Genomic DNA, 14,053 nt, shown 5'->3' on the forward strand with positions numbered 1-14,053 from the left:
CTACCTCTTATTCCTTCTCAACCACTTCTCGAGTATCCTTACACCGTCTTCGGTACGAGAATCTAACAGTTTTTCTCTTCTTCCTTCCAACACTTTAGCCAGACATTTCTACCTCGTTGTCAAAGGAATTAGGTTGCTTTTATAGCGCTCGATATTTCCTTCGTTCTCGAGTTACTCGTCGTCATCTTTTTATTTCTCTGAGAAAGATGGTATCGTTGTTGTTTCAGGTCAATGCATGGAAGAGAACAGGGGCTTTGTTGTTCGATCGACGTACCTGATGATCGTCATCCTGACGGCGGTCGTCGCGATATACAGGTGATTCTAATCGAACGGAACGATCTCGCGACCGTTAAACCAACCTTTGTAATCTACTTTACTGGACACCGTGCTTGGGTGACGAAACAAGGTGGTGGTACACGTGTATAAAAAAAAAAAGTATATATATATATATACAATCGCCTTGGTCGCGAGTCACCGAAGATGATCGGTCGAGGGTGCGGGCCAGAAGGGAAGAAGAAGAAGAAGAAAATAAGTAAAATCGATTCCTTGGCTTCGAACGCTCGTGTCCGTAGCTCTTGCTAGCCTCTCTGATCCGTCGGCTGAACAAGAAGACAACGACAATGTTGAAGAAACAAAGGAACCGTCTCGTCGGGATTGGCGTTCCTTCTAGAGGACAGGTGATACACTGTGATTTCGATTCGACATCCCCTAGAACAGCAACTTCATTCGTCTGTAATAAAAAGACAAACGAACGAAACTCTTGATTCCTTCCGTATAAGAGACGGTCCTCCAGTCTGCTACGCTAAGAGACAGAGGAAGAATAAGAGGATGGAAGGTCGTCGGAGTATCCGATCGAGATGAACGTTTTCTCGATAGATGGAAGAATGGTTGGACTATCTGGAGATGGGATGCTGTTGAAAGGAAGTTGTACGGAAGTAGTACGGGGAACTGTTTGTTCCTGGACGAAGCTCGAGGGTAGCGGGGGCTCGTGATTTGAGCGCGAATATCCCCTGGCCAGTAGGTTTTTTTACCGATGTAGCTCGTAGGCACTAGCTAATTAAAAATCAGGTAAAGCTAACGAAGTACATTACACAAATATCCTTTGTTTCTTCATCGTTACATCGTTATTTTGTTTCCTCGTTTTTCTTTCACTTTTATCGTATGGTTAGACCATATCACGAAGCGAGATCGATCGGGCTCTCGCAACAGTTGAGTCTCGTTTTTAGTTAGTAAGACGATCGAACCGATGCTGGTCGATATCTTTTAAGGTAGATACTACATAGGGAATAAGCTTTAATAAGGAGAAAGCGAGGAGAACGGTTTACACGGCAAATATTTTTTCTATTCGATTTTCTTTCTTTGCGTCGAGCACACCGTTCAACGAGTGTACCGTGTGTATTTTGTAAGCTGTAATTATAACGCTGTTTAGATAAAAAGATCGGAAACAGAGATGGAGGATGGTGCCGTGCTCGAGGCCGTTCGAAACATCGGAAGAGGGACGTTGGTTAAAGCGCCATCGGGTTTTTCGCTCTACAAGCAATCCGTTGTTCGTCAACTTCGAGAACAATTTGGAAATATTCGAACTTTTAACACTTTGGTTGCCGCGTCTCTTGGTACCTAAGCTCGAACGCTAATTAGCAGCCACAGTGGTAAAATGGTGAATCCACGAGCGAATAGATGCAGTTCGAAACGATTGGACGATAGCTCGACTCGCCAATGGGTTTTTCGGGCAATACAGAAACGCCCGGGGCGAAATTCAATTACCACGCGAAATATTAGCGAACGTATTAAAGGTTGATTGCTCTACAGCTGTTATGTAATAGCTACAAAGGGCTGTTAGCCGTGTTATAGCTGAATGTATGCCATAACTATTATATAATAGCTGTAATAGCCGCTGGCTGTTTTAATAGCCAACCGACGATAAGAGGTGAAGGAGAAAACATATTTCAAAGCTTTTCCCGGCTAGCAAAGCTTGCGTTATTTTTCTATCGTATACGATTACCAACAAAAGCAAAAAGAAAAAAAGAGGATGAACAATAGCGTCACTCGTTCGTGATGTTTCGAGCGTTGGAAAAAAAAGCTTTTTGTAGTTTGAGTTTATTCCTGATACGAGGGTCATTCGGTAAATAGAGACCAGCACAAATAGCCTTAAAATGGTTCGCTTCGCAAATATAACAATTTATACATTTTTTAATATAATCCAAACCAACGAAAAGTATACAGCGGTGCCTCGACCAAAATTAAACGCTCAAACTTTTAGAGGAATGAAATTAAATTGGACGAAAAATGTTATGTCCACAAAAAGCCAAATGTTTCTTTTTTAGTTACCGAATGATCTTCGTACTAGTGAAAATTCATTGCCGAGTAAAACGTTCTTTGAGAGCGATCGCTAAGGTGAGACTAAAGGTGGATTTAAATTCTCAGATAATTCATGCAAACTAGTTTGTGTAAGTTCTGTACAAATTTGAATATCATTCACACATTCGAACATTAAGTTGGTCCTATCTCGTCTTGCTGTAGAAGTTTCTTCAAGAATATGGAGAATGTGCAAATAAAAACGAAAAATGATCTTTGTACGCGTTATCTAAGAGTTTAAATCCATCTTAACATTGACACCGGCTGTACACAGAGGAAGAAGTGTGTCAAAGTGTTAGAAAGATAATTCAATGCAATACAATCGACTCGCGTAGTAGAATTATTTGAAAAAGAGAAGAGGAACGAGAGGCACTAAGGAAGATTCGGAATTGCAACGAATAGTTTCATTATGATATCCGGAATAATTTGTTGCCACGATCGAAGATTACCCTACGAGTTATTTCGCGGTACTCGATTCCGAAACGTTCTATCGATCGTCAGAGATTCTGCAAACGGTTGAATATTAATGCAAATATTTCTGGTATTTCAAGAACAATAAACCGGCCGTTTCAGCGATTCAATTAACTTCCGCCCAGGGAACGGACAACGATGGGCAATTTCAAACGGCTGCTAAATTTATTTTCATCGCCACTTCCAGGATATCGCTGTTCCTCGGACGCGTCCCGCTTTTAACAGTCTCCAACCCCCGTTTATCGATTTCAATAAATGCCACCACGGTTTCACCGCGACGGGAAAATCAACTTGTGCTGATACGAATAACGTTGCGAGGAAATCAGGTGAAATTTTCTTGATACCTTTGCAAACCAATTATTTCTTTCAAACTTTAATGATTTGAGAGGAGGGAAAATATCGTGTACCCAAACGGCCGAGCCTGTAAAGTGTAAAATTGTAACTGTGATGGATTCTACGTGTCGTTGTAACAGAGTCACGTCGAACGTTTCCCTCTCCATTCAAACGTTCATCCTTCTGTTCATTTAAGCGATTCTGAATCTTCCTTACTATGATATTGGTCGTTTTCCTTTTTCTTTACCAAGTGTCGAAGAGGTCTTGAGGAAAGATTCCGTCGGAAGCGATTATTCAAGTACAGATTTATCGATGGGAACAGCAGCCAGTTGAGATAGAATATATTGAGAACATTGCGAGACAAATTGGCCACTTGTTTGACTGCTGGAGTAAAAGAACCGCACCGAATAATTTATTAAGAAGATTTGCTGGTATTACAAACGCCTCGTGAATCAAAATAAAATTCATTGTAATAAATGCGAAATGAACTGTTTATCAATTTTTAATCAATTTGCGAACCTTGCACAATGAACACCGCAGCGAAAGGGTTAAAAGGCGTTATCTTAAGGGAAGCTAAAAATTTGTAGGTGCTTTCACGCTGTAATGCGTGTACAGTGTGAAAGCAATAATTGCGATGGCGCCAGCAGGCGGTCGATTTGAAAGAAGCCTAATTTAATTGTCGAGACCGAAGGAACTTTTCTAAAGATCTTCGAGGCGCGCTAACGTAAGCAATAAACTCACGCAACGGCTCAACCGTGTACATACACGAAGAATGTTGCGTGTCACGAATAAGCTGTTGTACCAGAGATGTTCTATTATATTGGTTTGTCCAATCGGGATTTTCGCGACAGCGTAGGAACGAAGAAAAAGAGAATGAAACCGAGGGAAGTAGATACGGACCGATCGATCGCGAGATAGAACGCTACGATATTATTGTAACTAATACAGAGTCTATATTATATTATTGTACAAGCGCATCTTTGTAATAATTAACCCGAACCGAGTGACGAGAGGAGCGGAGAAAAGGGGGAAGAAGAGCAATGAGGCACGCGATAGAAGAGTACGCAACAATAGACGACGATTAAACAATGTGAAATAAGAAAAAAAGAAAAGACATTACGAGAGAAAAAAAAAAGGGAGAGAAAGAGTTCGAAGGCGAATAGAGAAGCGAAGCATAAAAGAAGCCAATCGCTATTTTAACACTTTTCCAATCGCGGTCAACGTAGTTTTTACGCCGTTACGCTTTCCTTCGTGTTCAGTTTACGACGCGGACGAGGATGGGCCTGTGTTCCTTGAAAATTCCGCTCGTAACGAAGAAAAATGCCCGTAGCCACAGATTCCTTTATCCCAAATCGATCCCCTTCTCTTCGTCAACGTTTTATCTTTCTGTTTTTCCCACCATCTCTATTTTTATACGTTCTCAAGGTACTTGCTACCTTCGCGTCACGTCGAAACTATGATATCCCTTCAAGATCTAACGGTTCTAGCAAGAAAAACTTCTCCGAATGATATCTTTCGATATCGATCAGCTTTTGTACGCTGATAGATTATAATTTTCAATATTTACCTTCGCTTGACGAAGTCGAAGAGTTGAAGAATAAAATTGATTCTGTTAAACGATATACAGGTGTATTTATAATAGCGTGATTTATCGTCGTACAAAAGCTCATTAAAATCTGAGGATATCAGAAGAGCTACCCTTGTACGGTCGAGAGCGGTCGCGCAAAAAGTGGTCTCTTTGAAAAAAACGAGCGTAAGAAAAAAGAAAAGTGAAAAGAGGCTTGGCCTTTTTTCGTCGAGAGGAAAATATCGAAGCGTAGAGAAAATGTCCGCGTGGTATGCGGTGGATCAAAGGCTCCACTCTCAGAGGCGTCCATTTAATCGAGCGAAAGACGCTCCTTTTCAAGAACCTTCTCGGCGAAGAGGTTATCGTTTCGATCGATCGATCGACGCGAAATCGACAAATTAACGAGCCACGGAACCGTTCCTTTTTTTTTTTTCTTTCTTTTTCGTTCGTTTCCTCGGTAGTTGCCACCTAGGGGTTAGAGACTTTGAACGATTAGCACCTTAGACACCGTAACTTGTAAGTACCTAAGTGAAATTGCAGCGTATTTAGCGTAAACCATAAGGCGAAACATAGCCGGTAAGGATTATTCTAGCCTGATAGGGGTAATAAGGCTCATTGTGACAGCAATCAGATGCCCCGCGGTCGAATCGCCAACGATCATTTTCCCTTTCCCGGCACGTTTCACGATCGAGATCATCTTTTCTTGCGAAATCAACCTCGATTCTGTTTCGGAGCGTACCCGAATAGCCACCCTTTAAACATTCAAATTTTCCGTCTAGTTCGTCGGTTTATTTCTATGTTCTTCGGATGTTTGAACAACGGTTATCGTGCTAAAAGTCAAACATTACTGGGAAACGTACAAATATCCGGATGGATGGTGGATTTCAATGGAAAAGCTCGTAGAGCGGACGACCTGTACCGAGAGATCGAAATTCTGCAAGTTCGGTGGTCGCTTCCCACCTTCACCGCAAATTACCGATTCAATGACCAATCCGGTTTGCAGAATTATACAAGTTCGACGTTCCTGGGTAAACCACAGCGTTCTGATAAGAAAGTCGATAAGTAGTTGGTCAAACGTTTCGATGGATCGTCGGTTTCGTTTGTGGAATCGTTAAGGAAGAGGGATAACGCGTTGAAAAAAAAAAAAAAAAAAAAAAAAATAGTTGCACAGGCTCGTCGGTATTCTATTATTTTCGATTTGTCCGACACAAACAACGCCGAGGGATTTGATAATTATCAGAGCATCCCCAAACATCGTTACCGACCGACCGCCTACGCTCGCGCCAGCCTGCCTCTCGTCAAACATTATGCGCTCCGCTTAATGAGATTGATGCAATCGGCCGACGCATTTAATCCAGTTAATTTACATTCGGTCCTAATATCGCACGCGAATATTCCGCTAATGCAGTCGATAATGAGAAACAGAAAATTGCTTGCACAACCACCACCGTCATCACTCTTCCTGTCCCGGCTAGCCTGATGCTTGCTCGACCTCGTTTCAAATTGCCTGCCCTCGATGTGTTTTTTCGTTTATCAGGAATCATCGGTTTGTTGGAAATTACAGTGGACACAAAGGAATTGAATTGAATTTTTTAAAATGTTTCTATCGTAATCTAAAGGGTTAATTAGTCGATTCATCAAAAAGTGAGTTTCGAACGTGTCTGTTTACGAGCTTCGCCCTATCCCCTAAGAACGACGGGCAACCCTTAATGATACCGCGTGACGCATCCAGTTCGATTCGAAAGCGTCGTTCAAAGATTAGAAAGGCACCCTGACCATATGGGGACGGAGCCTGGTCCCACCCCCTGTTCCAACTATTCCCTATGTACGCTCCACCGAATCGAGGAGGTTTTCAATCAAGGGACAATCATCCCTCGACGAGCAATCGAACCTTTTTATCAAATCATCAGCGGCCCATCGTTTCCCTTCCTCGGACGAAACGTCAACGGCCGATCATCGAACAACGAGGAGAATACTTTTTCGCGACGGGGGGTTCGTACGGAGCAATATAGAAGAGTGTACGAGAGAAAGAAAGAGATACAGATGTAAGGGATGAAATTCGAGGGTAGAGAGAGGAATATCTGACAAAGGAGGGAATATTTTTTACCGACAAAACCATACCAACTGCGAATCCTTTCCGATACTTTGTTACTTGAATTCTTAATAAATAATTATTATCGGTGTTAAATGAATTTCAACCCCTTCCAATACTACCAAACGGCTCTGAAAATTTTCAAGAGTTTCAAGAATTTTCAATTTCGAATAAACATTCGAACGATTCGAAATCCCTCAGCGATTGAATTTTCCGAAAATTTGCAACAGAGAATCCTTGAATACCCATCGGTATCCACGCTCATAGTTTGCCCTCGTGCGATCAAGATTCCAATCTGCTGTAACCTGCCCCACACTGGGCCCTTATTGTACGTTTACGCACATATTAGGATACGCATGTATATAGATATACATAATATGATATACTACATTATATATTATCGTGTATTGTATGTGTAATTTTGGAACTCGCGAGAAGTGTCGGATGTGAAACGATGCTGTGCGTTTATTTGGTCGACAAGACCGCGGGGCAATGGCGAAAACGAAGGAAAATTACGCGTTTCGATTCCATTTTAACACTTAAACAGCTGGTTAAATAAACAATTTTTCTAAAAGATATCATTCCTTCTAACCTTTCAGCTATTAAATTATAGTTTTCCAGAATTTTCCATTCAAGAACGTTTACTTCTATAAAAATCTTTCAAGTAGTAATTAATACCCAGCCATAGTCAGCCGTTTAAATGTTAATTACATCGATCCGCTATGCGATTGGTGATTGAGGGACGACAGGTGCACGATCAACCCTTTCCACCAGCCCTGAAATTCCAAATATCCGATCAAACTTAAGAAAAAAGTTTTATGGTTTAATCAGAAAAGTATTTCCCGCGAATGATTCATGAAGAATTCATTTAAGTCACGGCCAGGCCACGAGGAAAAAACATGTTTCTCCTTATTCAACCGATCGAGCCGATCGAGGACATACCTATCAGTGGTTTTGTCGCAACGTTCGACTAAATAATTTTACTCCGTAGAAACAGAAGCCTTTGAGATAAGTATACGTTGTTGGAATGATTTAATGGAATGTCGATTTACTGGTTGAAACGTGTCGGGGATTCAATCGGTGACAAAAGCTTGCTAATACAACCAATGAACGAGCTCTCGATAAAAATAACTTACAAGAGAACACCTGACTCACCGATTTGAATAAAACTTGGGTTTATAGAATGAACCATGGTAAAAATAAATCACCCTTTATGGGGGAGGAAACCAACTCCAAAATCAAATGGGCCCTCGTATAATTTTTATACGTGAACGTTGCACACCGTAAACCTTAACATAATCGCTCTAATTTTGAAATCGATTCGTGAACCGGAAATGCAACGATGATCGGCTCGATTGTACGTCAAAAGATTTTTTGCTAAACACTGACAAACGATCGTTTGATGTTGAAAATCGTTGTTGGAGCCGGTAATTTAGCACTTATCCCCGTTTGCAAGCACGTCGCGAGCAATTCACTGGCGGGCATAAACCATTGATCATTAGCCAACGCGAGGAGGAGGTTTAATCGCGTCGAACGATTCAATTTGACGAGTCGAGCGTGTGGAGTAGATGGATCGGCTCGGAATCGCGTTTCTGGCCTGGCTCTATTACGACTTTTCAACGCACTCCGCGTTGCCAATGGCATTGAATCAACCAAGCGACGCGGCTGTGTAATCGAGTACGATTAAAGGTCGACACGCGATCGATTCTCGCTACGATATGTAATAATTCGTCGAAAAACCCAGGGAAACGACAGGTCGATGTTGCAATTAGCGAGAGCCGAGTAATCGATTCGAATACCGTTCGAAATTTTCAATTACTTAAAGTTCCGAAAGCTAAAACAGCTATCGTTCGTAAAAAAAAATTGCCAAATTCAATTAGGGTCGTGCTCCGATCGTTCCTACCAGCACCATTTCGCAAAATGAAAATTAATAAGCTGAATGAAGTATAACCGATAAGAAGGAAAATTAAAGCGTAAGAGAAAGAAAATTAATTGTAGTCTCTGTCGGATGAATGACGAAAAAGCAATATCGCGTGAACAAGGTGTGTGCGTGTGTTATCGAGTGTAATACCACAAAGACACGGAGAAAGCGAATGTCAGAAAGGAAGAGAGAAATTTTTGCGAATGATAAGTGTGTAAGCTACCTGTGCCTTGTAACAAACTATGTATGTATATACGTATTATATACACATGGTCACACGAGGAAGACGAAAGAGTACATTGCATACTACACATGTAACACGTAAAAACTCTCACGTTAATCTTATGTATTTAAAAAAGAAAAAGAAAAAAGAAAAAAAATGAAAGCGAAACGTTGTCGTCTCTTCTGGAACGCGGCAAAGAAAATCGAGAAAACCCCTCTCAGAATTTTCGTTCAGCGACAAGCACGAAGATGGAAGAAGATAAAGAAGACACGAAACATACGTGTAACGTAACGAAAATAACGAAACGAACAAAATAAACACACACACAGAGATAGAGCGAGAGAGAGAACGAAATAAAAGTTGTTGAAACGAATAGGGACAAAGAAAGAAAAAAAAAGATGAAACAAGATAAAAATAGCAATAATCGAATCTCAGACTGAATTATTAAACGGGAAAGAAATAAGTGAAAGAGAATCGAATATTAACAACCTGCAATCTTTGTTGTCGCGGCGAGCGACGCGCGAGCGTGTTAATTATTATAAATACTGTTACACAGTGTCTTGCTACATTGGGGAGATTAAAATAAAATCTCCAAGCTCGAACATGGATTGTTTTATTTATGAACACATCAACGGATTTCCCAGATTTCCTTTTATTCTTCACCCTTCCTTTCAGTAGACTTACTATGAAAAACAAAAAAATTGATAAAGATAACAAGATACTCAAAGAATTGTTTTTCTCTTACAATTTTGTGCCCTCAATCGAAGAAAACAAGTTTCCACACGCGATTTTCTTTGGACTTCCCCGTTCCTCGAGCCGAGGGAAGATTTACGTAACAACTTTTTCAAAGATGACAGTAGAAATCGCGTAGCAGACGTCGAATAACCGAAAGCTTTCTCCAGTCAGTCGGGCAAATTTTTGTATTTCCTCGAGAGCCGATTTCTTGGCTCCGCTTTGAAGGGAACGAAGCTTTCTTCGTGAACGATGCCAGCAAGCCCGCGATTTATGACCAACGCGGTCAATTGCTGCCGTACAATCCTCCCTTTTCTTTTTTTTTTTTTTTTTTTTGATTTAAGGTTCACTCCTTTCTCTCTTTACGATTGACCAAATCTGTCTCCCACGTTAAGCGAGAGACACGCACGCGCACATAAATCCTTTCAGCTTGCTGGCACGTGCCGCGATCGAAATTCGCTCCGCGACGATGATTTATCACTGTACCACCAGACCAGACCAGATCAGACCAGACGATGATAAGCACGCATTTCTTTGTCTACTGTGTCTCATCTGTCCGCTTCTGTCCTGATTTAACGATGAAAAAGAAAACCTCGACGAATAATGGAAAGACGAAAAGAAAAATCTAATTTTTAGATAAGGAAACAGTGTGGGAAAAAATTGAACATTTGATTGTAAAAGTCGAGATTCCAAGGAAACAGTCAAATAGTACAAGTTTCTTTAGAACACAAGCTTTCTTTGATCGATCATTTGATAGCCAACTATTCCGCGAATGAAATGGCGAGTATCTTTTGCAGGAACGGGAGGGTTCGCTGAAAAGCTTCTTTAATATTGCGATAACGTGTTGCAGCCTGTACAAACTCCTTTTAAGGAGTTGCCCATAAATTTCCGAAGTAGCCGTAAAATGATTATAAACGAGCAAAGTTATCCTGAACTGTGCGCCGACGTTGATTTAACGTAGACTTTACGTGCCTAACGGCCACGGAAGTGTATATTGTTGCGGCGAGCTTCGAGTCAAGTCTATCCCTAACCAACAGTCGGTTTGTTCTACCATACCTGACTAATACAATCGAAAAATCGTATAAAAATGATTTCAATAAATGCTAATCATCGTCCACTTTGAAAAAGAAAAAACAACCCTTGAAAGCCGGAAACTTCACCTGTCTTTAATATTGCTGTACAGATTCGTTCGCTTGACCGTTGGAAGAAGAAATTCTGTGCTTATAAAAGTTTCCCTAGTTGCAGTCAATTTTAATGATCGCCAGTGAAGATATCATTTCACGGAGATTTCGTTTACGAATCGTCGAATCGACGAGCAGAAGTTTCGTCGCCAACAAGTCTGTTCGAGATTCTTAACGAGCTTACAAATCTGTTCACCCAAGGCAAGATAATTTTATTAATAAACTGAAAGATCCATGGAATCGAATTCTCATTCGATCAATCCTTTAAATAAAACTTTTAGCGCTCTTTTCTCGTCTCGAGCACGTCGAATTAGCTAAATTCGCCCTGAAAATCTTGCAGGAACGGCAACGGATAATTACCCGACTATTTCGTTAATAAGCTTCCCCTCGTAAGGATGAGTTTTACAGAAATTAATGTCTCGTAAGGAGACCAAAGTGGAGGCTTTCTCTAAGAAACTTTCGTCGAAAGAACCCTTTAAACTTGTTCCTTCCTCGACGAATTCGAAAAGGGTATATTATTACGATGACCCTTAAGGGCCACGTTGACCGATTCAAAAAATACCTCATTTTTATATTTTTAAAATTGTTCGAGACGAAATCTAATTTAAACTCCGATATCCCTTGATAGGATCTCGTTCGAGGGATGTTCGGGCGGCGATTATAAAAATAGCGGTAACTGCTGGTAACGAGAAGGGAGAAAAAGGGGAAAAGAAATTCGTTCAAGGTCCGAACGTGTACCTTAACGAGGCAACTATTACGTTGATTAGTTCGCAGCGGGACAGCAATTAACTGACTGTACACGTTCGAGAAATAAATGACTTCAAGATTAATACGTCGTGTGAAGAGAAGGAAGATGAGAAAATTGCTTGATAAAGTTTCTACTGTAGGATGTTTTGTTACGTTCCTAAAGCAAAGCTTTCGTATAAATTAACAGCTACTCGTATTCTCGTTTCCGTTCGATAAACTCTATCGATTAGCGATCGATCAACGAGACCTGAAACGACTTATCAGCAGAAAGGGAAACGATTCTCATCCGAGCACAGGTGTGCAAGGATCAGTGGTGCACAACCGTGGGGCCACGTGTGGCCTGTTATGCGGTTCACGCACGGAATGCGGCTCGTTACATCGCGCGGAGCGGTCTCGCGTGCCGCGTGCGGTCCACCGCGTGCAATCGTGCGGCTTGCGGTCCTTTACGCGAACCTCCGATATTTAAACCTCCTCCGGAATTTTGCGTTCCATTACGATTTCTCACTCGTCTTCGACTCCACCTTAGACTGGTCGCAGTCGCAAAAACTGAAGATGCCCGTTAAATTGTCCTTTATCCTATGTCAAATTTGTTTACTCGCTCAATGTCAAATCGTAAATTTAGGAGACACGGGAATACACAAAGCGTCAGCTCGGAAATTTGTGCGAAAAACAGTGATGCAGACTCGCTTCGGTCCGGTCTGGTCGCGCGACCTATGAAAAATTGCATCATCACGCTGGCGCGGTATTTAATTTTGATAAAATGACCAGCATTTATCAACGTTACGCAAGTAACATCATTTCCTTCAGCTATGGTACAGACTGTTTTTTACATACTGTCTGCACACTTGAATAAACACGATTAACACGTTCATTGTCATAGAAATCGGTGTACACAGTAAATTCAGTCGAATAATTGAGAAAGTGAAGACCTCGAATATACTTAATATACATAATAATCTTAATTACCTTGCGTCGTACTGATAACTTTCGTTTTTATCGCGTCGGCGAACGTGTTAAAATTCGCACTAATTGCTACTTAATCGAGCGTGCGATTTTAAAAGAGAACGACTGCTCTTTGTACCATGCCCCTCAATTTCATCCCGCTCGAAGCAATCCCCAGCCAACGTCCCAGCCATTTAACGTTCTACTACTTCAAATCTATCCCGGGCATTAACGATCAAAAATAACGATTTAATCGGTACCCGTAAAAATATACCTCTTCAGCTTAATTCAATTTCGTGAATTCTATATCATATTCTACGACACAGTTGCTCCATTTTCCAGTACATCAACAATTTATGTTTTCACAGAGGAGAGGAAAGATTTACGAAGAATCGCTGTTGCTCTGAAATTCGTGCCAAAAGCTGTGCAATCTATAAAACATCGAGACAACGGATCCGCTTCGTCATTCGATTACACACTCTATTCTGCTTATCACCTCCACGCACTTCCATTGTGCGCGATAAGGAACCAGTTTTAACTTCTCTAGAATCGATGGAAATACTTAAAATTCCAATCGCGATAAACGATACGAATAAATTGACGCCGATCGAATTGCACCGCAATCAAAGTACTTGTGATCAAAATAAATTATTATTTATGACCTCGCAACTCTCAGAAACATAGTTTTCCTTGTATTTTTGGGAATGATGATAACCAGAGATCAGAGTATCAGGGCTGTGAACCAGTTCCGACGATTCTCTGTTAGCCTAGACGTAACGAACGTGCGACCTGGTCAATTAAATTCAATCGAAACCGATTGATCTACCAGTGTGTCAATGTACACCGTAATTCTACACGCAGTCGTCGACTAACCGAATAGCTTTGTGATTGCTAAGAACCGACTTCCACGTACACCCAATAATTACCTACCAGTCATTCCGATGACAGATTTTTTAATTGAATTTTTCACCAAGTCATCCAGTTTCCAACTATTGCTCAAACGAAATCGTTCATTCTAAATACGAGGAATCATCCTCAAATACTAATATTTCAACATTCGATCATTTTCGTGACCATGTTAATTAAGGCACAGTTTTCGCGATACGTTTGCTCCAAATATCACGATCGTAATTTACCATCAATTAGAAGCTATTGGTCTCTTGACTCGAGCCGAGCTAACCGCAAATTATATGCAATATATTATATATATACACCTATAGATATATGTATAGATATATCGTATAGATGCATACATATACATATCGATGAAAATAGATATACCGATGCCAGTCAATAACCTCTGGGCTAATATAATTTAGTAATACTGCAATATAGCGAATAACGCACGTTAATAATATCTCGCAACCGTTCGTTTGAATATTACATTCTTTTATCAATAGAATTGCCTGCATCGAATCGTTTCGTTCGAACAATAACGATAAATTTTTGTCATAACATATAGAGAACGTACTGTATTGGCTATTATTAC

The 14,053-nt window shown here is 40.8% G+C and overlaps 1 protein-coding gene and 1 long non-coding RNA gene across 2 annotated transcripts in view; one reads left to right on the forward strand and one right to left on the reverse strand.

The window, feature by feature from the left end:
• Window positions 1–9,564, forward strand: part of LOC114877166 — a 171,816-nt gene extending 162,252 nt beyond the window's left edge. The window contains exon 12 of the mRNA XM_046290135.1: window positions 228–9,564. Within this exon, the coding sequence (XP_046146091.1) occupies window positions 228–319 (92 nt within the window). The 3' untranslated portion in view covers window positions 320–9,564. The remainder of the gene's footprint in view (window positions 1–227) is intronic.
• LOC114877169 overlaps window positions 1–14,053 on the reverse strand; it is a 67,003-nt gene that overhangs the window by 39,378 nt on the left and 13,572 nt on the right. The window lies entirely within an intron of this gene.

This window comes from Osmia bicornis, chromosome 2, assembly GCF_907164935.1.
Source record: "Osmia bicornis bicornis chromosome 2, iOsmBic2.1, whole genome shotgun sequence".
Classification (NCBI taxonomy): domain Eukaryota; kingdom Metazoa; phylum Arthropoda; class Insecta; order Hymenoptera; family Megachilidae; genus Osmia; species Osmia bicornis.